Source organism: Corvus brachyrhynchos, unplaced genomic scaffold, assembly GCF_000691975.1.
Source record: "Corvus brachyrhynchos isolate BGI_N302 unplaced genomic scaffold, ASM69197v1 scaffold43, whole genome shotgun sequence".
NCBI lineage: Eukaryota > Metazoa > Chordata > Aves > Passeriformes > Corvidae > Corvus > Corvus brachyrhynchos.
In genome coordinates this window covers 167,419-194,370 of record NW_008237353.1, presented here as the reverse complement: position 1 = coordinate 194,370, position 26,952 = coordinate 167,419, and the positions used below count along the sequence as shown (strand labels likewise).

The 26,952-nt window shown below is 42.1% G+C and overlaps 2 protein-coding genes across 2 annotated transcripts in view; one reads left to right on the top strand and one right to left on the bottom strand.

The window, feature by feature from the left end:
* Positions 1-519: 519 nt before the first annotated feature.
* Positions 520-24,226, bottom strand: SYCP2L (synaptonemal complex protein 2 like). Its single transcript, XM_017730630.1, has 23 exons — positions 24,218-24,226; positions 23,205-23,342; positions 22,994-23,117; positions 19,342-19,427; positions 18,126-18,254; positions 17,572-17,624; positions 16,294-16,453; positions 16,144-16,204; positions 15,589-15,737; positions 14,692-14,752; positions 12,219-12,319; positions 11,744-11,813; positions 11,540-11,585; positions 10,876-10,921; positions 9,799-9,887; positions 8,229-8,277; positions 7,049-7,104; positions 6,382-6,436; positions 5,660-5,816; positions 4,531-4,580; positions 3,043-3,106; positions 1,355-1,486; positions 520-653 (listed from the first exon to the last, which is right to left on the bottom strand). Exons 1-23 carry the CDS (start codon positions 24,224-24,226, stop codon positions 520-522), a joined length of 2,019 nt encoding a protein of 672 aa, XP_017586119.1.
* A 1,314-nt stretch (positions 24,227-25,540) lies between these two features.
* The window catches only part of GCM2 (glial cells missing homolog 2), a 5,393-nt gene continuing 3,981 nt past the window's right edge, over positions 25,541-26,952 (top strand). The window contains exons 1-2 of the mRNA XM_008630921.2: positions 25,541-25,582; positions 26,844-26,945. Coding sequence (XP_008629143.1) covers positions 25,541-25,582; positions 26,844-26,945 — 144 coding nt within the window. The remainder of the gene's footprint in view (positions 25,583-26,843; positions 26,946-26,952) is intronic.

Genomic DNA, 26,952 nt, shown 5'->3' with positions numbered 1-26,952 from the left:
GGGCATCCTGTGTGTTGATCTCCATCCTTTTGTACCGGGACTAGCCACGGGATGCACAGTTAGGGATAGGCAATGGCCCAAGCCAAAACCTAGAAGTCTAGCTTGCAAAACCTTTCCCTGGAAAGCAAATCCCTCTGCAGGTTGCCATTCATCTTAGCAGAAACCATCTTAAATTAAATTTAAACTGCAGTAAGATGGCACACATAGGTGCTCCAAATACAAACTGATTGAATTCAGTCACAGTAGTTACACCAACAAGACTCTACATAACCCACGAGACTTCAGGGCAGCATAGTGTTAGGAAAAACCCAGTTAAAACTTCCTTTATGCCTTCCCTGTCACACTTCTCAGAATATACAGTTTTTGCAGAATACTTCTAAGAGCTCCAGACTAACAGACACTGCCACCAAAACCCTACTCCTGAACACAAAATAAAGACAGGATATTTGCACCAACTCTCCCTGAGATAAAAAGTTAATTTCACATAACCTGATAAATTGCCACACACGTTAAAAGAGCTCACATTACCCAGAACAATTTCTTCAGTTGGCCAATAAAGCTTTCAAAGGCAGAAATCACTCCGGAATCACTCAAGTCTTCATGTAGCATCTTGGAAAACAACACACCATCTAGGCTATCATCCATTTCCTGACCTAGGAGGAAGCACATGCCCAGTGAGCATCATATCGAGGACTTATTGGAATATAAACCTTTCTGCTACTGAAGGACTTGTCATTTGTGTCAGCAGTAACTTTTGTTATAGAGCTGGAATTTGGGTCTTGCTCTTCTAGAGCTCACAAGCAGGAGGGAAACTGGCTCAAAAATCCCCTGAGAGATACTTGTTATAGAGCAGCAGGGAAGAATAGGCACAATAGAGCAACACAAAGAGCAACATATTTACAGATAGTGAGGCAAATCCACAGAATAAAGGCGAAAAATAGTCAGGCCACCACTCTTTTCTGTCTTCCACTTATCCATTGCAGTGAAAGCCTGATGCCCTTGTGCTCAGAGTTAGCACTATTTTGCAGTTACTTTGTCCATTATCTGCATGTTTTTTTTTCAGCTCCCGTGTTTGATGGTTTTGCAATAGCTCTGGCAAATCCCTATTCAGATAGACTAGAAAGTGTGGACGTCATGGAGCAGCTGACCAAGTGGAACCCAAATTTCCTTGTTCACACTCAGTATCCACTGTCTTTGGCAGTGCTGCAATGCACACCTTCTGTTAGTTTTGACTTTAGGATTTTGGAAAAGTTGGACTCTCTACAGATATATCTCTTCAAGCTTCCACGTGACCATGACTTCTACCAGAAGAAAAGCTGAAAGCACTTCATCTTAGTTGCCAACCAGACTTTACCTTTTTGGATCTCTGCTTCCTCTTCTACCGAATCAGAAATTTTCTTTGGTGTATGGTTAGTCTCAGAGGGCAAGTGATTTTTCTCCAAACTGGAAAATTTAGGCTTTTTAATGACAGTGCTACTTAATATATCTAGAAAGAGAATAGAAGATGTTTCAGAAGAAATCTGTTCTTTTACACGAGGTACATGACAATGCCTGCTCAAGCAGAAACCACCACTGGAATTACCAATGCTTCAGAAAAGGAGGGAGCTCATTTTACAATCTGGCATCATACAGTAATAAGACTTCCCTTGCAAGCTTCTTCCCTCTCAAAAGCAGGGAACTGGCCTGCCTAGTGTTATACAGGTATTTGGAAAGCTTCCATGTCTCCGTCTTAAAGATAACTTCCTTTCTTGGCTGCTACTCTAACCATCAAAAACCTCTGTCTGGCTTCTTCCCATTTACTCTTCCAACCCAAGCTCTCAATCTGTTTATGAATAAAATTTTTAAAAAGAAAATTGAATCAATGCAAATAATTCAAATCAAAGCTGCAGCCTCCATTTCAAGGAAAAATTCCTAAAAACCAAAGAAACAAACAAGACACCCATCCTTTTGTCGTGTGCATTTTTTTTTAACTCAGCAACTTGACTGTTTGATAAACCATCTCCCTGGATTCTCCATACGGCAAAACAGAAGGTGGTGGGGTCCAGGACAAGGGAGACAGTCAGACAAAGAAGCACCCTGCAGTAGATTTAGGGTTCACAGAGAGAGTTCAAATGCAGTCAGAGACCACACTTGAAACTTCTAATCATAACCCTGCTTGTGCCTTTGCACAGCAACAACTCCCCTCCAGTTGTAAGGCTGTACAGCAAACAGTGATAAAATGAAGTCCTCAGAACTTATCTTCCCCCAAAATTAGGCAAATGTGTTGGTGCAGTGAAAGTATATTCTGAAAATGCTGGACAGGTAAGAGATATACTGGGAACACAAACAGAGCCAGCTCACAAGAAAAGGGATGATTTTGACCAAGGCCAAAGCTTCAGTGACTCACTTCATGGTCACAACAGTCACTCAGTCTCTCAGAACTACATCAGCACTGAGAATTATTAGGATGGAAACAACCCACTGCTGTTCTACTTTCTTGAAGTTCAGTTGTTTCCAACCACAAAGAGACTGTAGTGCACTTTTGAATTAGTTTATCAAAGTTCATTTTCATGGAAAAAAACCCAGATCCTGAAGTGTCACTTACCCAAAAAAAAAAAAGCTACAGCAGTATTAACCATTAACCAAGTCACCATTCAACAAATGCTTATAGCAATGGTTTATATCTATGTTCTTAGGTATAAAGAAAATCAACAGCTTGAAGGGGTGCTTGTTTTGTTTAAACTGAAGTTGCTATCCCCTTTCAAATCATTAAAAATTATCTTTTCTGTGTCAATTGTGTCATTAGTTTGTAAATCCCCACCTACGCTACAAGTCCCCCTGTAACCAAAGACAGGTTTTAAGAGGTAGCAACGAATTCAGGAATGTACATAGAAGCATCTTATCACAGTCTGTCATGATATACAAAACAGAGAAACCAAATTTAGCAAAAAAGAAGTATCTCAAAAAAGTCAGTGATAATTTATCTTTGAAATAAAATAACAGCTTTGGCACCACCTCCTTCCGCTTTTAACCAACTCTTCCATGTTATCAAGAGTAACAAACCTGAGTCCTTCCGCTTGATACTTTCTTCTTCTCTTGATAATTTGCCTGGTGTACCATGAAACTTCTAAGGAGAGGAAGGAAACAAAATTAGAAGGTACCCACCCTGCAGTGCAAACAAGCTGCTAGGAATTTGTCTAGTTACAGGAAGCAAAGTGACATGATACATTGGTTGCAGGCAGAGGTAGCCTGACAGCAGACTGGAAGGAGGCTAAGCACTGCATACTGCACCTGTGTGGCCTTCTCCACATCACTAGAAGGGCTCCTGGCAGACAGACCAAGTAGTATTGGACTCCCTCCAGGCTCCTCTGAGAGCGTTTCATCTGTGTGAGAGATTAGTGAGTGACACAGGCATTTGAGTTAGAATCCTGTATTGACTGAAAATCTCAATTTAATGACACAGAAAATAAAACCCAAGCCCTCTACCCTCTCGTTTATCTCATCACGCAGGAAGAGGTGGTGGCTCAGACTCAGTCCAAAGGCTGTTTTCTTGGTGGTTATCAGTTAAGTTCATTCCTTCACCTGTCAGTAGCACTGGCATATCTTCTCCTTGTACAAGAGATTATTTACACAGACAATGTCTACCCCTCATAGCCCTTACACAGAAATATCACAAGGTGAATGTTTATGGAAAAAAAGGTGAAGGAAAGTGGCAAAATCAAAAAGAAAAACCCACCACCAAAAACTCATCCAAAAACTACAGACCCACACATCAAAACTCTCCTAATGCATTGAAGAAGATTAAAATAAAAATACCAGCAAGATCCATTGTGGGTAAATCCTGTCCCTTGGAGCTAAATGTGTTTTTTTTCATTAGCGTCTCCTTTTGAGCTCTTTGCCTTGATGCCCCTTCCTAAAACAGAACAAAGTCTGAGTATTATTTAAGCATTACTACAGAAGTAGAAGTTTGGGTGCTGTTTTGGAGGGAGGGTTTTGATGATTAGTTTGTTTTTTAAATACACCAAGAGTAGATACAGACTTAAAATATGCTTAACATACTGATGGCTCTACCCAACACTGAAGGACACCTGTGCCCTGAAATTCAATGCATGCACCAAGTCTCCCTTTAGGCATTAGAGATGTACATTTGATGATGTTTTACATAAGCAAAATAGAAGCATTACAGTCAAGAAAATTTTTCCAGGGGAAAAGAAAAGCTTTTAATGTAACTACTAGTTCTGGAAACCTTTTTTCCCCCCAGACTTTCTGTATTTCAAATATATGTATATACACAAACATATACATACATATATATACACACATACATATTTGATATGCATTTAACAATTGTTTCTATGAAGTTTACCATGTTTTTCCAAGATCTCTTCTATTAGACCAATAGAGTTTCAACAGTACTTAGCAGATAAATCTGTCCATCAGAACATTTGAGAATTAAAATAACACCAGTTTATTTAATTCTCACTCATTAGGACACATTTTACATCCATAATGTTTTTAAATCTGAGGCACCAACACATGACACCTTCTTACCTTCTTTGACTCATAGTCGCTGCCACTACTTGCAGAAGACACTGGAAGCACTGCAAGGAGAAGATATTCCCTGGTTACTGGCAATATAAAGTGTGTATTTCACCCAGTTAACTGAGTTAGCCACAACAAAAACCCTTTCAGTTTGGTTTTCTAGGCATTTACAAGACAAAACTTCACAACACTTCGGTGTTTTTTTGAAACTTAATGTTTCTCTAACAAAGCCAGATGCAACGGTGCAAACATACACAGCTCACTGCATCCAGAGCAGCCAAAAAAGTAAAAAACAGAAGACAGGCTCAGCATCTTCTCTGGCAGTCCCCAAGCCCCAGGCAAGACTTGTGGGCTGACCCTGGAGTGAGAACAGCTCCCCTGGAAATCTGGTATAAAGCATAATTTCAAGCTCAACTTTCTTTTGCTTTTTCATCCCTACAGAGTCTAACAGCAGCCTGAGCAAGCATAATCTCTCCGTGAATGGGACAGAAACATTCCATCTCATTAAGGACAATTTGGTTTCCATTTGGTGGTCACAGAAGCAGACAGCCCTGGAGGGCTGCAGGGGAGGTTTGGTGTTGGTCAGGCCTGAGCAGAGAACACTATCAGAGATAAACACACCTGACACTCAGAACACAGCTGGCTTACTACTGTATAAAAAAGGGGAGCAGAATGCCCTGGTCTGCAAATTGTGAGGTTTTTCAAGGTTTACTTGCCAAGTCAATGATGTTTCTAGGGAGATGGGGGCGGGGAAAGTTGCAGGGGGGAGGTGTAGTATCTTCAGAGAGATCTTCCTCCTAAATGCAGTCAAGTGGACCAACACAGCCATCAGCTCAGGGCCCAGAGGCTCTTCAGCATCATCACACGGAGGGCTATGCCCACACAGATGTTTAGGTGTCAAATTTCTACCTGGACTTTTGAACCCCACTTTGGGAAGGGGACAGGAGCCCAGTACAAGCACAAGAGTGTGCAATGTGTCATGGGGCACCCTCTTGCTGCTGGCCTTAAGCCTGCTCTCTCCCACTCAGGAGAGCCAGGATTTGGCCAAACTCTCCTTTCCCAAACCATCATCAGCATTGGCTTTTCTGCAGTGCAGTACATCATGCATAGCCAAGTGTCAATAGGGGACTAAGCTTACCTTTTAATTTACTTCTCACCCTCGGTCTTTTTCGGGTATAGTCAACAGATTTTGGCACCAACTGTATCTGAGAGTCAAGGATCCAGCTTTTCTCACTCTGACCAGTGCTTGCATTCTCATTGTTGCTTTCAGAGAAAAGATGTTTCCTGTAACTGGACTAAAGACACAATTAAGTCCTGCTCAATCAGCTCACTCAGAAGCCCCCTCAAGCCATTCACTTCAGCTACTACCAAGTTTTCCCATTTCTACCTCCTTATGGTGCAACATGCAAAGCTGTGAAATCTGCCAAAACAGCCACAGCCAGCTGCTGAAACAGACAAATAAAAACACTGACAGGCGGATGCTTGCCTTTTGCCACCATGAGGTTTTTACAGTATCCCCCTTTCTAGTCTCTCCCTCTCTCCTGTGCCTAAAATGAGAGCACTCTTGCAAGGTGGAAAGCCTCAGTACGTCTGAGCTGCTTCCAACAGTACACTGGGGGGGAAAAGCTAACACAGACAATTCACTGGCTGGTCTGACAGTGATGGTGCATCCTGAGCACTGCTTTCAAAATGACAGAGTATTTAGAGGCTACCAGGCTCACATTTCTCCACCTCTGCACTGGGTAGGCCTTAAACTTCAGCTTCTTTATATGTGCAGCAGATTTGTACAGATAGAAATACACAACAATCAAATACACAGCAATCAAAGGCTCTAGGGATGAAAAAGCATAGACAACCTACCTGCCTTCTCTCAAGAGTGCTTGATTCCTTGTTCTTGCTTCTTGTTTCATAAGTCCTGCCAAGTAACACAAAGACCCAAATTAGAGCAGCAAACAGCAATTACACACCACAGAACTGTGGAATGGGCACAGCCAAAGAGAAGTGGCAGGAAGCTCCTTAAGAGATCAGCAGAAGAATCAAACTGTTAAAGTGCAATCATTAGACAAATTTTTCTTTGCTTGGATTTTGAAAGTAGCAATTCAGGGATGTCTAGAAATCAACACTTTTTAAAATGAAAATTAACCTGCATACTTAAAGGTGGAAAGTCCCTGGAAGCTTGCTATGACTGGAAGGAAGCCAAATCAGGGCAGGGAGTTTAAGCATTTTACAAAAAATAAATCAGTAATTTTGACACATGGTCAGGAAAGGATGATGTTTAAGAGTTAGTCTTCTTATTGGCAAAGTTGACAGGAGCCACTATTCTCTCCAGTAACCTTTATATTCTCAGGTACTATTTAAATATTGTTATCAATAACATCCACAGATAGTGTGGTAGCTAAGCAAGAAACTATTGCATTAGAAAAATCACACAGCCTTTTGGATCCTAACTTAAGAGAGCTTAACCAAAGCTATGAACTCTTATTCACACAGCAAAAGGTTCATAAACACTGCAAGTATAATCCTATACCTCCGATTTTGTGAAGAAATTTTCTGGGCAAGAATCTTTCCTTTGGCTGCAGCAACCTGAAAGCAAAGCAGAGAGTTGTCCTAGAGTCCAGTTACTGCATAAAATACGCTTCAAAATTAAAACGTGTCACAACTCAGAAGGGAAATGGATTACAAGTCCTGCTCAAAAATTTCACTTTTTAATGGAATGGGATTTGTTGATTGAAACAGTGTCATACGTTATGATAGACAAACATTCGAGTCTTAAAAAGAGTTCCTTTCTCTATTCCTTGGTTTATGGATAGTGCTCATTTTAAGCACCAACGTCACAAGACACGTCATTTGACTCAATAGCAGTGCTGGCAGCAGCGCTGTTAGCACGGTGCAGGGCCCCTGGACAGCCCTGGGACAGGCTGCTGGGACCGGGGCAGGGTGCCATGGAGCAGGGATTTATGCTGACACCCAGTGGCAGTTGCAAGGATCGGGCCATGTCCAGTTCATAAGAGAAATTTAGGGTGTTCCATTCAGCACCCATTGCCTCACAATTAGCAGGCGGCAGTGACAGCCCCCACATCAGGGAAGAAGTTGAAAGCAAGATGGTTTGCCCAGCACAGCCACCTTGATGGAGGCCCTCAGAAGCAAGTTCACAGCTTCCTGGGAAAGCCCACACTGGGCAAAGTTTCAAAGCAGGCAAAGTAATTAATTTTTATTCCTTTTTTTTTTTAAAGAGCCTGAAATTTAAGTCAAGCAGAATTTCCAGCAAAAGTTTTGTGAGGACTGGGTTTTAACCAGGGAGTCCCAGCTTGCAAAGCACAGCTCGAAGTGGATTTCAGTCTCCTCTGTTTAGCCTAGGAGGACAAAGTGGATGCTCAGCAATCTGTTTTTGATATTAAGTAAAACACAGAGGTCGGCCTTCAGCCACAGAGATCTCCCATGGCCTCGCTGAAGCAAAAGCTCAAATGTCTGTTGCTGTTATCATGTGTTACCCACCACAAAATTCAAGTAGTGACAAGCATTCTTACCACTCAAAAAAAAATTATGTTTCCACTATACAGAGAAAACAAACAAACAAAAAAAATCTCAGATTCCCAGTTGTCTGTCCTGCTGTAACAGTGTCCATCTTACAGCATTTCTGCAGCAAATTACATCCCCTGCTTCAAGTTACTACTCCGTTAGGTGCTGAGCTTCTGTCTCAACTTTACCTTTTCATGACTTGAGGAGTCTGAGTTTTCAAAGTCATAGGGTTCCTTCCTGCAAGACAACATATACTTGGCAGTGACGTACAACAGCAAAGAATCACCCTATCGAAGTTCATTAAGACTATGGTGGTGATAATGTTTCCTTCTGACACCCCTCTCCTCAGATACATTATGCTTAAAAATAATGTTTTCTGGGCTTCTAAAGAAATAATTTCTCCTCTTCTACTTAGTCTTATTGCTGCATATCTTGATTCTCACTCTATTAATTGTAACTGTTTAAAGAAATATTCAAAACGTAAAAATTAACCTCTCCCTGTTTATGTGGAGGACATTTTGTCTCACATTGCCCATAATAGTACACGGTAGGAAGAAGCAATGAGTGGAAATAAAATATCAGAAGCATTTTAACAAACATTAAATACTGGAATTTTCAAAAGGAAATGAAAAGGAATTTTTGTCTAATCACTTCTCTGTGTACACCTAGATTTTGTTGCCATGTCTTCCAACAGTTAAACTTAACTGTACCTTTATGGGTTTTTCCAAATCGTAACTGTTTTTTTAAAAAATCCTACAACAATCACTCAACATACAGTACACCTCCTCTTCATTACTAAAAGAACGGGAGGACTAAAGAACTGAGGTCCTCGACAAAGCCTCCGAGGGAAGGAAACGCTCATTTCCAGACGAAACACTAGAGGGAGCATGATGACCAAACTAAGAAGTACTTCACCTCTAACTTCCACGCTGCTGCTCCTGTTTTAAAACCGGTATTTGCTGCATCAATTCATTTTGTCTTAAAGCACACAATTTCTAGTCCTGATGTAACCCTGCATCAATTTTCCTTATTTTTATCTACTATCAGCCAAAAAACTCATCTAAGCACTCGGGTTTTTGGGAGGATTTTTTGAGTTAAGAGACAGTAGGCTGAAGCAGAATGCCCCAGAACAGCAGCAGAGACCCTTACACACAGTTCGTTTGCCCTCCTGCCCAGCAGCAGGCATTAACTTGCACACAACACTTAGCAGAGCACAGGAGGAGGGTGCAACAAGGCAGACTTCATACGGCCCCCAAACCCTCAAGTGCTTCTTCCTGTAGTGCCCCCAGATTTAAATGTAAACAGACAGATGTGTGGGTGCAAAGGAAGGGGACAAATTGAGGAAGAGGCCATCCTGAAACCCTAGGATGCATGATGCCAAGGAACGGGGACAACGGGGACAGTATTTGGGAAAGCTTAGGCATTTGTGAAAGAAGCTGTCGCTCAGAACGCAGCTCACTGGAGGATTATGGTTGGGCAAGGAAAAAGAAAAGCCAACAACCCATGACATAGTATCACAGGGGTAGAAGGCATTTTTGGCATTTAGGGTTAGCTTCTGAAGTCTTTATCACTTTGAAGACCCAAAGAGTCCTACAGAGACAAGTTATGACCCTCTGTAGCCTCATACTTGTTTTACTGCCTGTTCTAGGTACAGACAGGTCACCCCATGAGATCACCCTCTCTCCCTGAGTGCTAGGAAAGGTCTAAAATCACTTGGTACACCAGTTCCTGCATGAGTGCAGGGCTTGCATGTCATACCTGCCTTCAGCCTTCTTCCTGGCCAAGCTTGTTCTCGTGTTTCTCTTTTTGCTGCTAACATCCTTTGGAAAAGGAGAGAGCTGCAGGATCTAAAATGACAAAACCCAAAGTCATGTTCTGATGCTAGAGCCTGCCAAAAGCAGAGAAAAGGTGTGCCAGAAAACTTCCTTCCTCCCACTACAACAATTATCCAGGTGCAACTGCTGCCTGCAATTCTTTCCTACCAGAAAGTATGGGACTCCCAGAGCTGAAATTGAGGGGTCCAAGAAGGCAGGGGTGGAAAGAGTATTTCAAAAGTTTTGAATTCACTGTAGAGTGGACAAGTGCTACAAAACAATTGAACTGGAAGTAAAAAAAATATTTTATTTGTAAAAATCTAAAACTAGCACCTGGAAATGTGAACCCAAGAAGAAGCCTAAAATGTGATTTCTTATGTAAGGTAAGTACCTAAGCTCAAAAACATTGGTTTGGGAATTTAGTTTTTCTCATGTAGCACATTGACTTTTTTTTTTTTTTTTTAATATGTGAACACACCAATAGAAGTTTTCAAGTGCAACTACAGATGACTCTCAGTTACTTGGCAATTTACCCAGGTTGCAAGTTCCTATACAAGGATTATAGAAACAGATCTAGCATAGGAGACTTACTAGAACCCAGACACAAACCAAATAAATACATCTGTAGACTTCCAAGGCTTGCTTCCGTTCAGGAAGCAAACATTCCCTCTTTGATGACAGTGTGCAAGTCTTGTGACATGCAAGTATGTCCCACACACCACTGCACACCTGGACACAAGCACAACACACTGCTTCTGGGGGGTAAATGTGCTGAATAAACTCTAATGAGATTGAATTACTTGGCTAGGCCCCTCTAGAATGAGGCTGGTGGCTGCTGCCTCTGCAGCTCACTCGTGGTGCTGAATGGCCCAGCACATCAGGTGTGACACTCCGTGGGCTCAGGACACCGCTCAATGGCACGAGTGGGGCAACCCATCCCAGCTTTCTTCTGCAACTCCACCAGAATGTCTCTTCCCCACCCTGTATCGCTTCACTCAGGGGGACCCCAGGGCACACATACCTTTGGTATTGACTCATCCATAGGTTCTTCTTCTAGGAGCTTCTCACTGGAGACAAGAGAACACGTGAGAGAGCTGTTCATTTAAAGACCAAAATGTTTGTGAACTACTAAGGGAAAAAAAAAACCAACTTGCACCAATTGGCACCAAAGCAATGGTTTAGTATGTAGGGAAGAAAGGTAATCAATAACTCTACAGAAGTCCAGCTCCTTAATTACAAGAAATTATGTCCTGCAAAGGTCTGGGAAAAAAGGTGAATTCAAGCCAAGGTGAATTCAAATTCACATCATCTTTCATAAAGTCGTGGTCCCCATTATGAACAATCTCACATCTGGCAAGCTCAGGTTACACGGCTGAAGTTTGACTCTAAAGCAGCTGTGGGCTCACCTCACATTTGGACTAAATCCACGATGAGTAAAAAGTCACACCAAAGCAGCCACAAATCTAGTAACCAAACATGACTGTTCAGCAACTCCAAAGTGCTGTAACTCCAGGCAAGCAGCCTTGATGTCCAGGTGGCAAAACAGAATCTTCAATTTAATAATTGATAGAATAATCTCAAAATTACATGCATTAAAACCCCAGGAAAAAGAAATAAAAACCCAAACGCAGACAAAATAACCGCAAAAACCCCACTTTGCAATTTTCTGTCTGTGAGACACTCACCTAGGCTTAGCTTTCATCCTTGGAGAGGGAGTTTTGGACTTTTTTTCTGAAGAAGGCAAGGAAACTATAGTTTTACCCTCTGGAACTACTATGAAACTTTACCTGCTTTTGCTGTAAGTCCCACAAAAGCAGAGCCGTCAACACGTCACCTGGGTGACATTTAACTGGGTCAGACTTAAGGAACTGAAGGGACCCATGCCTGACCTTGGTTAGCATCTTCCAGGTCAGTCTGCTGGCTCACTGTAACCACGGCAACACCAGAGTTAACCATTTTCTGCTCGGAGACACGAAATCATGAACAAAACATGTATATGACCAATAAAAAAAGTGGGTATTTTTAGAAACAGGTTTTTTGTACTAGTCTGTGGCAACAGCTTCATGACAGGTTCATCATTGTCCACACATAAAAGTCTTTTAGGCTGTGTGTGACACCATGGGTTTCCCACTAAGAACATCCCACTGTCTCCTTATAAGGGGAAGTAAATTTTTGTTTCCTTTTTAAAGCAGTTTTGCCAAAATTGCAGCTCTGGAGACAAATATTTGAGCTGAATAGATACAAATCAGTTTTCTTTGAAAGTAGGTTTTAGTCACACCCATTAAAAAAAGCAGACTGGAGGAGGGGGAAAGGGGCATAAGGACTGTTTCAACATACAGCAAACAGTGCTACAGAGCCTGTTACCTGCTGTCTGTGCTGAGAAGTTAAGTTGTCTTTTGGAGTCTCCACGTTTTCAGAGTTTGAAGGATCTGTCCTCCTCTGTGCATTAGAGGACACAGGTATCTCTGCAGAAGAGCAACTGGGGTGAGAATGTCATCACAGTAATTGAACACACTCACTACCCCTTCTTTCCATTCCCACACGTGCATGCATAAACTGCAGCAGTACAACCTTCTAGGCACAAACATCTCAAGATCACATTTAACAGAACAACCCCAAATATCTTCAAATTGCCCAGTGAAAAATTGCAATGCTAAATAAACAACATGTAAGCTCATCGATACTGGATGAACACATGCATGTTTATAATCTTACCACTTATATTGCTACATTGACTCCTCAGCTCTGGAGGACATGGAGCAACCCTTTGTGTCTGACTAAAGCAGAGGGGATCTTCGACCACCTATGTTTCCCTCCACTCAATCTCTATCAGGCACTGCAAAATTTGTTTCACTACAGATTAACTACCTTCTGCCCTTTGTACCCCTTGATTGCTTCAAGCAGCAGTGCCCACCTTGCACCTCTCTGTGCTCCAGTGGGCCCTGATAAAGGAACTCCTAGCTCATCTGCATCTCCACAATCTGGAGGAGTTACAACCTAAAATAAGCTAGAATGGCAGTGGAGGAAAATGGGAAGGACTACAAAGAAGTTACTGCCTCATATATTTAGAGCTGGTAGTAGCTCTTTCAAGTATTCACCCGGAGAAGTCTGAAATGCACAGGAACTTAGGGGAAAGTAAAAATGTCTTTTTAATATCTTCACAAAAAGAATGTTACCTATCCTAAGAGCTCTTCAAACTTGATTTGTTTTCAAGACAGTAGGTGGTAGCAGCAGAAAGCTGTGATTTCACAGCCTTAGAGGATGTGGAATTATCTGTCAAGCAAGTTACACCAAGAAAGGAACCACACAAAAAGTAAATCACTCTAAAACCTGAAATAAGGCCAGTTTTGGAGCAAGGACAAATCCCAGCCTTCAAAGCTAAAAGGTCACCATACATAAAAAAAAAAAAAGTCATCTTCCAAAAAATTTGATGCTGAAGTTCATCTGAGGAAGCGTTTCCTGCTTAGGACCAACTTTGATCACACACACCTCCTGCATTTTTGCTGTAAGCAGCTTTTCCTTAAACTGTGGGTCACAGCCTTGTGGGGATTTACAGAAGAATTTCAGAGCATGAGAATGGAAGAAAGGAGTTACTTTCCCTTTTCTTGGCAGGTGCTGGGCTTAGACCTTCCTTTGGGTCAGACACAGAAATGACACATCTGTACATCAGGCTCCAAGTTACCTCAACAACCACCGAATTTGGAACACAACAAAACTCTGCCAAATGACCCTGGAAGAAGATGACTTGCAGGAGATGTTCACTGGCAGCACAGGAAACACCACCATTTGATGGTGGAAAACTTAATGTCCCCAGTTCAAAGAAATACAAAGCATTGGCTGTATGCTGGTGAGCATAAGGAAATAAAGGCTATTCCAGGTCTAGCTAAGAGCCTTTTGTGCCTTAAGGCAGACAGCTACATTTGTAGCTGGGGCACACACAGACACAGCCCTGCAGCACGAGGTATTTACAGCAGCAGGTCGCTTCCTGCACAGGAGCTGGACTGCTGCTCACCTTTACCCACAAATAGGGGTTGCAGATGAGCACCTCTGCTCCCCCAGCTGTTCTTCCACAACAGCTCCAGGCATCTCCCAAGGCATCATCCACTCCACCTGGGGACAGGAGACTGGAGCACACCACTTTCTAGCATATCACCTTGTTCAGAAGAAACAGAAGACACCTCCCTGCAGGAAGCTTTAGTAGAGGTTGCCCCACCATATGCATGCCACTGCACACAGGAGAGCTTGTTAAGTGCCAAGGTGCAAATATTGGCCCATCAGAGAACCTGTGCTTTCTGGAGGCCAGATGCCACCATCCCCTTCTGCAGGCACCCACAGGGCATGGCCAAACCAGAAACCAGGCACTGGGAGGGGAGGACCCACAGGGCATGGCCAAACCAGAAACCAGGCAGGTTTACAGGAGGGTGCATCCCACTGCACCTGCAGATGGAGAAAGTTCTGCACACTCCGCACACCAGAGGTCAGCCAGCAGCTGAAACGTGCCTGGCCAGGCCACCTGCCAGCACACAGAGGCTGTCTCCATGAGCCTTCCCCTGCCTGTGGAACCCCAGCAGCACACAGCCATGGTGCCCAGCCCTCACTCCCCAGGCTAGAGGGACTCAGCACCTGCCACAAGCACCAGTTACCAAGCTCACAAGGCAGGAACAGCAGAAGATTAAGCTTGGGCATTGCTTGGTTTTTTTCCTTTTTATTTTGCTGTTTTAAGTGAGGTTAACTGTAAGCTGTGGACTGCAAGTGAAAATGATAATTTGAAAACAGATATTTGAATTTAATGAAATAGCACAATTTAAAAAAAAAAAAAAAAAAAAAAAAAAATCACCTGCTTCATTCTGAATGGCTGGCTTCCCAGAAAGGACAATCTCCTCTTCAGAATCAACTATCTGTTGGTATGAATTAATGTCACATGAAAGTGTTCTTAAAAAGAGTAGTCTTTTTCTAGTAAAGTCAGCTTCTTAGTAAGAAAACTAACAATTGCTACTTGCCAGCAACAAATCAGTGGATGGTGATTAAGTTGATCATTTGGAAAGCTCTTGGCTCCTTTAGGAGCAAATGACAGCCACTATATTATGGTTATTTACTGTCATGTAAACTTTTCTGCAAATCCCAGAGACTGTGGATGAATTACAAATCAAAAATTGACTATGTTAACATTTGTGGGGGGTAGGAGGGGGGAGGGAAATCACACACAACCTATATTTTTAGACTGGCTAATAAAAAACCTTGAGGTTTTAGAAACATTCTACTCTTTGTCTTGAACTTCTATCTACAAAGTCAGTCTAAGATTTGCATCTTTCAGCACACCTCCAGGTTTTTGTGTAACAGTTTGCTCATCCTGTGCAGTGTAACACTTGGAGCTATATGCAAGATCATGTTCATACTTAAGTTATGCAATTAAATGCCACAGGCTTTATTTTCCACTTCAGAAACTCAGGGAAAGTTATAACATAAGGAATTAATTAACAAATCAGTTTAACCTTCCCACTTTTAAACCATAAATTTGAGTACCTTGAAACTTCTTTCCTAAAACACCTATTTCCTCTTCCAGGCCAAAGCTACGAGCATCTATATAGAATATCCATAATGGGAAAACAAATATATAGTAAAGAGTCATGGAGAAAATAAAGAAACCACAAAACACAAATCCCACAAACCTGAATGGTTTTTCCCAGTGCAAAATATAGTTTAGAAAAGAAAAAGAGCACATATTAGAGCTTACCATCAGTTTTTCATCTCCCAGGACTTTTCTAAGTACATTTGAGATTTCAAACTCAGCACTGAAAACCAGTTTGATTTTTGTTACTTCTGTTTTGTTAAGAGCAGAGGGTATCTTCATAAAAATTTTAACAATCTTTTGTCCATCCTCCTCTGTGTAAAAAAACAAACCAACAAACCAAACAAATAATTAGATTTGTTTTAGATCAAGACATTCTTCTGTCAACCCAAAAAATGTCTGAGTAAGTGTTTGGGATTTTTAAAAGAGTCTCTTTTACATCCTGCCCTTGCATTTCCAGTTACTCTGTTCACTCATTTCTTTCCTGTTGAGTCTTGATTATGCTGTTCCCCAGGACACCTATAAACTGATACCTCAAGCTGTCCTTCTTGGGTAGGGAGGGTGGATTATTGTGCAGAATGAGGCCACACACTGTCCAAAGGACAAGGCAGGAAAGGAGAAGACACAGGAACACTTTGGTGATGGTGAGATTTTAGGTTTACTCCATTTGCCTCATGAACCTCCAGCCAAACAGGATAGTGTCGTTGGAAAAAATCTTACCTTTCACGCTGTAACTGTTGACATTTTCTTTTGACAGCCTCACAGAGTCCCAAAGAGCTGCCTTTGAAAGCCAAAGCCATCGTGTCAGAAGGGCTGAGGGAGTGCCCACTGACTTAGGCTAAGCCAAGGCCACCTGGGCTGTGCTGTTACCTCATCACAATCCACATAGAAAGTCACACTCTGGCTGCCAGCATTGAAGTCAATCCAGAACTCCTCCAGCTTCTCATCCGATGGCTTCTTCACCTGGGGAAGAAGAGCAGTACTGCTGCTCCCCAAAAAGCCCCGCAACTGCAGTATCAGGCCCAATTTTCTTTAATGAGACAAAACTGGAAAGTGTTACCCTACATAAACATCTGTACACCTTGCAGAAATAAGAGTTCAGATCACCCTGTGAGGTGCCAGCTCACCAACCACACCCATGTCAGACACGGCTCTACTTCAGCCAAGGGAGAGGCAACGCACAAATGCTCACATATTTGTGCCAGGAAAAAACCATGGAAGCTCTCTCTGTTTCTGAGCACTTGAAATAAGCAGAAGCAGCACAGCCAGCTTCCATCTACATGGGTTTGGTTCAGTATGACCGCCAGGAACAGCACCACACTTCATTTAATTGAAGACCAGTGAAGCAAACTACAGGAGCTTCAGCTGTGACCTCTCCTACATGGGCAGCAGGCTAATCTTGTTTTCTGGCAGCTTGGAAACAGCTCTGCCAGAGGAATCAGCATTATCCTGTCCTCCTGTTAGTTTTTAGAACTCTCTTCTGTCATCACCGTGAAGAGAAGTGCTGCCTCCATCACCTGGCTGATACAAAAGCAAAGTCAGCAGCACTAAGCTGGGAGCTAAGTGACAAACAAGCAAACTTTCCAGCTAGAACAGAAGGTTACACTCTATGCTCCAAGAAATCGAGCTTTTCAATGAAGAAGAGGCAGGGGGAGAAAACCCCCAAGCATTTACCACAGAAAGCAACATCTGAGCAGCCATAACACTGTAGGGAAGGTATCAGAGTTTTGAGGGCTATTACCTCATTCATGTCAGCAAAAGCAGATATGCAAGGAAATGAGTAGACTCTGGAAGAGAAGCAGACTTCATATGATACATCCAACATCAGAGTCTGACTTCAATGATTTTATTTTTAATACGATTAGTAATCAATCTTATTATTCAAAAAATAATTACGAATGTTCTAAAAGTAAATTAAGCTTGGATAAGCTAGACACTACAGTATTGTAGTAGTGATGCATTATCTTCATGGATTTTACTTTCAAAAGAGCCACCATAAAAATAAATAAAATCTTCTTCTTTAAAACAACTTCATTCTTCACATGTGATGTAATTTTTTTTTACTATAACCCAACCCAGTTTAAAATTCTGTTTATTCCCCTCTGCAGTAATGATGGAACCAGTTTATTCTGTTGGTTCCCAGCTTACCTTCTTTTATCTCCAAGCCTTTCATTTAGTAGGTTAAGAAATTTTCTGCAGTCCTTCAAGACAAACAACACATTATTTTTAAAAATAAGGCTACTTCTCCTTTGCAAATAGTTATTCTATTGTGTAGAATCACTATTTGCTGTGTAACCTCTACTCTCCAGTTAAAACCTTTAAACTGGTCAGTGGGAAGCCAAAGACCATTGGGAAGAGACACCTTAGGTTAAAACAAAAGGTTAGACCCAACTTAAAATTGCTGAGTCTTCAAATATAAACCCCATGAATTAACTTATTTATGCATTATTTATTATATTTTTCATTTTACTTTTCTATAGGTAAAATAGCTTAGGAGTATGAGCTATTTTAACAACGTGTGATGTAATATTTACCATATCAATATGGAAAAAAAATAAAATGTGCCATCCACATATAACCTTTTGTATTTATCAAATCAGTTTTGTAGGAGCTTCTTGCAAGGACACCCTGGCTTAACTCAACCAAAACTAGCCCCTATACAGACTTGTCAAGTATGTTGTTTTCAAAATAAGGACCCTCACCGTCTCAAATTCCCGATCCTTGATCTCTTTGAAAGCTTCAGCAAGATAGTTATCTTCAAACCAGTGGTGAACAAGGTCGTCCCTCCATTTTTTTATCATTAACCTACAAAGTGCTTCTGAAAGGGCAACCTGAAGGTCATAATCTGCCAGGTAAACATAAGCACAGGATAAATATCACCTCTCCAGCACAGGAGAGGGTTATAGCATTGCCACTCTTGCAATTTTATACTGCACAGTCATATTCATCCTCTAGCCTCAGTTTCCCCTAGGAGAACAGGGGAGGGTAACAGCCAAGTGTTGGCTCAGGCATCCTCAGCTCCCCCAGCTGAGTGAGATCGAGGTACAGAGCGCTGCAAACCACGACACACACGAGTGCATTGGGAGATGTGCTTGGGGTTCAGGAAGGGGATGAGAGCAAACGCTCATCACTAACTCACTAGGATTGGGCTACATTCCATATAGCATGCCAGTACTCTAGAAAGTTATTATTAGGACAAAACAAAGATTTCACTCAGGAGAACACAAACCTTGTTAACTAAACTTTGTCCACATCATGGCAAAGCAATTAAAATTTAATTTTTTTAGGACTAAAAGCCAGCATATTCTGTAAACACATATGTAAGGCTGATCTATTTACTTTTCTACATAAATCAGTTTAGCTTCTCTGATTAGTCAATATGCATTACTAAAACCAACCAGAAAGAACTAATGCCTTGCTGCATTTAAGTTTTTTTATTTATATTTTGTAAGAGCACATCTGACTTTCCTCCCTAAAAATCAACTCTTGACAAGGAAATATGATTTAATTTACAATTCATCTATAATAAATAAGCAGATGAGGTAAAGCTGGAGAGCTTCTTACCACCAACCTCCAGTATAGTTTTTGCAAGGTCTTTCCTGAAACAACATAATGCCACAAGTTAAAGTAGAAATAACTAACTCCAATTGCAGAGAAGAGGGTATGTGGCTACAGCAGTTGGAGGGAAAACTACTTACGTGAGCGAGCACATATCCTCAGAGAGAGGGAACTTCTTTCTCTCCTCCCGTGGGAGACTGTCGAGTATGGAATTGAGGGTCCTCAAGGCCTTTTCCCCCACGAAAGAAGGGGTAGAAAATGAAGGGAAATAAAACAGTAACATTTTTTCACATTTTTTATCTAATTACGCAAACTTTCACACAAATGTATCTGATTTTCTCCTCCTAGTAGGAATCTTACCTCCAGATGCAGAGCGTAGCAAAGATTTGCTTCTGTCACTAGGCGCCCTAGTTCAGGCAAAAATAAATTCACTAGCTCTTTCTTCCCTAGAAAAACAATTTGAAAGATACAGCTAGAAATGGGCTGGTGTCCATATAAAAATAGCTGAAGCAACTACAGCTTGTTGTGTTGAAGGAATAAAAACATCCCAGCTGTAAGTTCATTTTAAACAAAGCTTCCAACCATCTAATCCTAGACAAAAAGGGGAACTGGTAACTTCCATCTAAAAAAATTTGCTCCAGATACACTAACTTCTGACCTGGGTAGCTATTTAAAGAGGCACAGAAAGGGGAAGCTAATTACTAGCTACAAGAGGAAACCTGAACATACAGGTTTTGTCAAAGTCAACAGAGCAAACCAATAAAGTATTAACCAGAAGGTGCTTGTGCCACTCTGCTACCACTAGAATAAGGTGCAAGGACAAATAAGCACACATTACCTGACCCACATTGCAATGTTTCACTTTTACATGGATTGTGAGCCTGGTTGTCTGGTCACATAGATATTTTCTGAAAGCACCTGCTCCCCTGCCCTAATGGAAAACCAGCTGCAGCCACAGAACAACATTTTGGTGCTGAAATGAATGAGAGATGGACAGACACCTCTCTGTCGAGTTCAGAAGGCTGAAGGAGTTACCATGTTATTCTGTGGAGTTGGTTGGCTTCAGCAAGGGAATAACATCTGATGCCAGAGCAAATAAGTGTGAAGAACAGACTGTCTAGCCTGAAACCCCTTTCAGAAGGGCCACTTACTCTGATCAAGTGAAATACCTGATGCTGACCATTTAAACAAGATACCAGAGATAGATTTTTTCACTATGTACAAAACAAACAAACAAAGAGAATCAGAAAAAGGTTTTCTGCTCCAATGTAAATGTTAATGAAAATTAACTGGAGAGAAATCAACAGGAGGATAGGGAAAAAAAAAATTTGCAGAGAGGAAGAAGTAGTAAGCAGAAGAGAAAACAGAAAGAGAACAGAGTTCAAGCAGAATTAAGAAATGTGCTTCCAAGATTAAGATTCGGGATATTGAGGAATGGAAGGAAAAAAAATACTGACCTTCATTACTGCATTTGCAAATCACCTGATGGAAAGAGTAAAAGAAGCCTTCATTAATGCACCATCACCCCAGAACAGCAGTACTCAAAGTGCTGAGGTGTTTATGTGTATCCCCACCCCCCACCCCCCCAACTTTCAGGGGCTAAATAACATAAAACAGTAGTGTACCCACATCAGCAAAAGCCACCTGATACAGGTATGTTACATATGGTCACCCTGATCATACAGGTTGGAACTACACAGGGAGGGTGAAGGTAGCCAAGCACCCACTTCCCCCAGGAATGGATTTCAGCAGCACTGGAGAACACAGTGCCTACATGTTCCCAGGAAAACCCACATCATGACATCGTTCTCTGATTTTTATTACACATGTGGGCCTATGTAAAAGCACATTTGATGTTTACACACTACGGTACTAGATATCACAATGTATATCTGAAAGGTGTTAAAGTCCTTAGAGGAAAATTAAAAACAAAACTTTTAAAAAATTAAAAACCAACTCCACAACACAAACAACTTCTTCCTCCACAGTGAAAGCAAGCAGAAGAAATGTACCAGGAAGAAAAATAAATTAAGTTTTTGGGGAAAAGAAATGGGTATGACAATTTAAAAGTGGTTAGTAGAGAAAGAAGGAAGTTTGATTTTGCTCAAATATCTTTTATCGGACTTCCTAAAAAGAGTCATAGGTATTGATATGAATTCTGATGCACAAAGTGACACAGTTCCCATAAGCTACAGACAGCAAGACTGGGAGCAACGGCTAGGGGAAAAGCTTAAAAGCATTCTTCCTACTACAAATGTTACATCACTAGGCCTCCAATACCCTTAAAGTTATGAATATTTAAAGTTGAAACCTAAATGAGTTGTAAGCAAGTTAGATCATCCTTTAGTATTAAATCATCATCTGTTTCAAACACAGTAGGAACAAATTGCCAGGACCACCTTGGCAAACACGTTTGCACACAAAGTGCAGCTCGGTGTCAGTAACTTGTGGGTTTTAAAGAGAGCTTCAGCACACAAGATTTTATTTACAAAATGCATCAGAACGTCTTGCAAATTTTTCTGCAAAAACAAATACTTCAGGTTAGAAAATGAGAAAATTCTGCGGCCCCATGACAGCTTCTCACAAGTGTGTCAAATCTCAGCCAGCCTAGAGCACACTCCTGGACACTGCTCACCCACACCACCTGGGCTGCATCCCATGCTCAGCCCTAGAGCACCAGGTCAATTGGCAATTATTTATTTTCTAACAGGAAATTGCTTGTGAACAATAGCTATCTTATCCAATAAAGGTAAACCTTCTGTCCCCTGAATGCACAAACATACCAATGCAGAGTCAAAGAAGTCTTCAAGCAGTAACATCAAATATTTATTCTCATTTGGGTCGATGACGGTCACAAATGCTCTTGCTCTTTCAAACCAAGATACCAGGTAAAAGTTAAAAGAATGAGTTAAAAACAAGGAAGAGGAGTTAATAATGTAGGTCTGCAGGAAACCTTACAGAGTTTTTCACTCTTTAAACTTCAGAGTCACGTACTGTGTCAAAAGCTACATGGCATTAAGGAATTCAAATTTTGCTAGGAGGACATGAAAAATGCCATTTCTGTCCCCCCTCCTCCCCAGCCCTCCTTTTATTCCCCCTCCTTTCTTGACCAAGGCACCCACTCTTCGTGCTCAGACACAATACATGCTGCTAGTGGCATCAAAACTCCTACAGACATTTCTAGAGGACATCAACTCACAGCAAATATTGTAAAACTTTTTCAAGCTAAGTATTTTAATACTTCATGGTTTTAAACATAGCATAGCATCACACGCAAACAGTGAACTAGAAATCCATGCTCCACTGGAAGTACAGCGCTCAGACTGGAAAAGCTTTTTTAATTTATCTCCATACAGGAATTTTGAGAAACTGTATCCCTGAAAAGCATAACTACAAGGCAGGAACACAACATTTTGGACCAAGAACTCCTCAGTACAACTCTGCTAATAGAGAGCATGTGTTAACTGTTCCCTGATAGCTGTGCTAGATCCAGGTGTTACTCATCTTCAGCACAATTGCATTTCTGCTACTACAAGTATTACCAGCTGAAATCAATATAGTGCCATTGTGCCAGAAAAGAAAATGCAATTTTGGATTAAATGCATCTGGTTCCTTACATATCTAGCGAGACACCTTCAAAAGAATATCTCAGATTATCTATTACTAGAACTGTATCTTGCTGGAGCATTTAAAATACGTTTAGAAGTCTATATCATTTCATCAATGGGACTCATAAAAACTCATCCTCTCCTTCCACGATCAGCTTTAAAAAAACACAAACAACCCCAAACCTTTAAATTAGGGAATTAGTGGAGCCATAATATTGGTTGCTACACCAAAAGCAATAAAAGAGAGCAAGCATTTTTTTCCCTACTCAGTTCATGCAATATATTAAAAAAAAATTCTTTTCTGTGTGGCCAACAAGCAATCCCCTAGTTTTGACTTCCCTGGAGTTCTTTTTCTCATGCAAACAACCTTAAATCACATTAGTAACTTGTATACAATATTATACTCATCTTTGCTAGCAGTCCTTGCTCAATAAACAAGCTCTTCTTTTCTTGAAGATCACTTTTAAGGTAGAGCTGAATACACTTCAGCATCAGTGAAACATTCTGAAATTCATTCTTGTCCAGCTCCTACAGAAACACAGAGCACTGTGCATCATTAGTCTGATACCCTCTGAGCTGGTTGTTAGGATAGTTGAGACTATTTATGGTACTTGCCTTTCTCAGTGCTTTGTCCAGCTGGTTTAAGAGAGAGTCATTGTATCTCTGGGGAGGCTCTACTTCTCCCTCTTGAAGCAGCTCATGTATTTTTTGAAATCCCTTCCCTTTAAAGGCATCAATGAGCAGTGATTCAAGCTGCAAAGGGAGGGGAAGGAAACAGCTAGCGAGTAAAATAAGCAATCATTAAAATTGTTGCAGAACTAGTTATGATAAAATGCTTGCAATGCTGTTTCAAAAGTTGCAAGCTTTTTCTTCATTTTTGTTTGAGTTCATTTGTTTCTCTACTTTCATTTTACTCCTGTAACTAAAGTGAAATATCAGTCTTAAGCTCCAAAAGAAAGAGAACCCTTGAAACTGATTAATCTTAAAAGATCCTGAATAAGGAAATAGGCAATTTAGTATGCCTCACTTGTAAGTCCCACAACTATTGCAATAATTTCTTCCTATTTACTAAGGAAAAGATTAAGGGGACTGCTGCACTTCTCACATTAAACTAAATTACTGAAAGTTCTAGGTCATGCCATATCCCATTAAGAAATGGGCCTCTGAAAAAAAAAAATATATATATAAATAACAATTCATAAGATTAAAGTAAGCATGCATTTAAAAGATCCTTACATAGTCTTCTGCTCTGTGTGCCATACTGCTACTCACATCTCTTTTTCCTTCTTCACTTTTTTCTTCCTTTAAAAACAAAAGGAAGGGAAAAATACAGGGAAGAAAAAATCCTCTTTCTCCATTTCCTCCAAAAACAAAAAAAGAAAACCCAGCCAACCAAAACAAACCCGAACACTTTTTCAGCCCCAAAGGTGAAGAGCACTTACTCATCCCCTCTCTCCCAAAACGCTGGTTTTCCTTCTTTATTTCCTGCGTTACAAAACCACCCCATGCCCCCCACCCCGAGGTTTCTGGCAGCCACGGGGAGTCCGGCGGGTGTCCCCGGAGGGAGCCCGATGTGTCCCCCTCTCCGTGGCCGCTGCCGGGTCTCCGCCGCGGGGAGCGCCGCTTACCTGAGCCATAGCGCGGGGGAGAAGGTCCGGGGGCTGCTTCACACCCTCCCCACGGCCATGACCCGCTACTGCTGGACACACCCGAGTTTAGGGCGAAGGGAGACCCTCGCCAGCCTTTCTCACAGCTCCGAGCGCTCTCCTTTCCTCAGCGAGCCCTCAGTCTATACCCCAGCGCCGGAGAAAAAAAGAAGAGTAAGCAGCCGGTTTCGCACCCGCCCCAAAAAGCCGCAGCTGGGGGGTGCCTGGGACGGACCCTCCACACCAGAGCACCGGCGCTGCAGCACTGACAGAGTCCCGGGCGAGCCCAGGGGTGCAAAAGAGGAGTCTGGAGCCTCCCTGGGGACTACTCTCGGCCGAGGGGTGCCACAGCCGGCGTGTACTGCTGCCTGATGCGCTTTATTCTGCTCAGCTGAGTGTAAAGTTCAGTAAATTTTGGACCAGAGAGGATGGAAGCGAATGAGAAAATCATTCCGACCAGGTGGAATCGTTTAAAAGGTGACAGCAGCGCTTGGCGTTCAAGGGCTTGGTCTCTATGCTGTTGTGGATAATTTTTTTCTTTCTGTTTTTCACCGCAAAAATCAATCTCCCTCCTTCCTCGCCACAACCCCTCCCCCCCCCCCCCAAAAAAAAAAAAAAAACCAACAACAAGCAAAACCAAACAACCTCACGAAAACCAAACCAACAAACCAAAAAACTTCAAACATCACACCCCATTGGTTATTTCTTTGGAAGAGAAAAGGTAAGAAAAAACCTATAACTTTTTAACAAGTTAAAATGTGCCACCAACACCAGCTTTGCATTTTACACCAGGTGCTATAGAGCACAGCGCGAAGGGGAAACCTGCCCAATAACGCCGATTTCGTTTACATCCAAACAGCAGGTTATTCAGAATCTTTGCCTCCCTCCGGGGGCTTTACAAGCTGCAGGCAGCTCCGGGCAACGCTCAAAATCCAATATCAGGAGCGTCCCGGACGGGTCCCCCACCGCTCCATCACCCCTCACATCCCGGCACCCGCGGGAGAGAGCGGCAGAGCACCGCGGCTGCCGGGTTAGACTTCCAAACCCTGCTCAAGTTTGCCGAGGTGACGGCCCCAGTGCACAACCCCTGTGTCTATCCCCCGTCACACACCTTCAGGTGACGGTGGCGCAACCCGCCTGTGGCGTGGAGGGGGAGCGCAGCTCCTGCCCACCCAGGTGCCGCGGCGGGTTCGGGGATGGTGCTGCTGTTCCGCCTGCGGGGCCGGCTGAGAGCTACTCCCCCACCTCGGCGACGCCCCGACGGCATAAAAAACCGGGAGCTGTCACCCACGGCCACTCTCTGCCATGAAGCTCACCTGGGATATCAATGACCCCAAGCTGCCGCAGGTAACGGGTGGCCGGGGAGGTACTGCGGAGAGTTTCCCTCCAACTCTAACGCGGAGTTGGGGAGCAGCAGAACAAACTTCACTCTAAGCAAGGCTTTGTTTTTTGTCTGCTTTATTTCTCTTGCACCTTTTCACTTTTTTTGTTATTGTTTTGTAGTCTTTATAAAGTCACTTGTAATGAAAGCATGGATTTGATATACAGCTTTGGCTAGCTGGGTATGAACTCCTAAAACAACCTGTGGCTCCATTGGGCCAGTTTTCTTCTCCCTCATCCCCCTCTTCCTTGTTCAAGAAATGTTGAATAGAAGATTGAATTGACTGTTTACTACTATGATCCAAGTTACCTAATTATATCTTTGGTTTATTGATGCGACACTTTAATGCCAATGAGCACTCCACTTTTTGTCTTGTTGTGAGTTTCAAGTGTTTTATTATCTGCAACTTTTTTCATCTTAGAGTTTATTTAAGTTTATAGAGCCCATGCTGTTACAGAATGTCTTCATGCTGTAAATGTTGGTAGTTTACTTCTGTTTGCTGGGATTGCTCACATGTGGTACATGAATATGTTAAATATGTATTGTATTGTAAATACTTGCAGTTTAAAATCTTAGTTCTTCTTTCATAGTTCTGGCAATTACGTTTTAGTAAGGAACTCCAGAAAGCCAGTGAAACCCGAAATTGAACAAATTCTTTGTTTGAACCACTATACATACGTGGAAGTACATTTGCAATGACAAATCTTTTTATCTCTATTTTTTGGGGAAAGCCTTATTCAAATCATATTAGATGCACTTTAAGAAGCTGTTCCATAGCTAAGACTTCTAGTTTCCTGCCTGCAGGTGCATGGTCCCACAAGAAGGAGAACTTAATAGCAGTCATGATCAGGGTGGCTTGTGTCCTGTCTGGGCACACTGGTGGTAGACTAGTCAGTAAATTCTCGTGGTAAGGCGGATGTCTTATAGCTGGGTGACTTCACTGTAAAAGGCATATGTGTCAAAGGACTGTGATATAATGGATCACAACGCAAAAGAGGAAAGGATCCTGACTTTCTTTTGAGATCTGGAATCTCAGACTGCCCTAGCCCTTCTAGAGAGCTCTTCTGAATAAGCTATTCTTTCAATACTTCTTCTTCTGCTGCTTGGGTGGTCATAGAAGAAGCATTTTTCCCCCGTTACGTGTTTTATAACAAGGCAAAAATATCAGGTTGTAATATACTAATAATGCGCTCTTGCTGTTCACCTTGCTGCCTTGCCCTGCTGCAGGAGCCGAAGCAGTTCGATGCCTTCCAGGAATGGCCCGATGGCTACGTGCGGCTCATCTACTCGAGCGAGGAGAAGAACGCGCAGCGGCACCTCAGCGGCTGGGCCATGC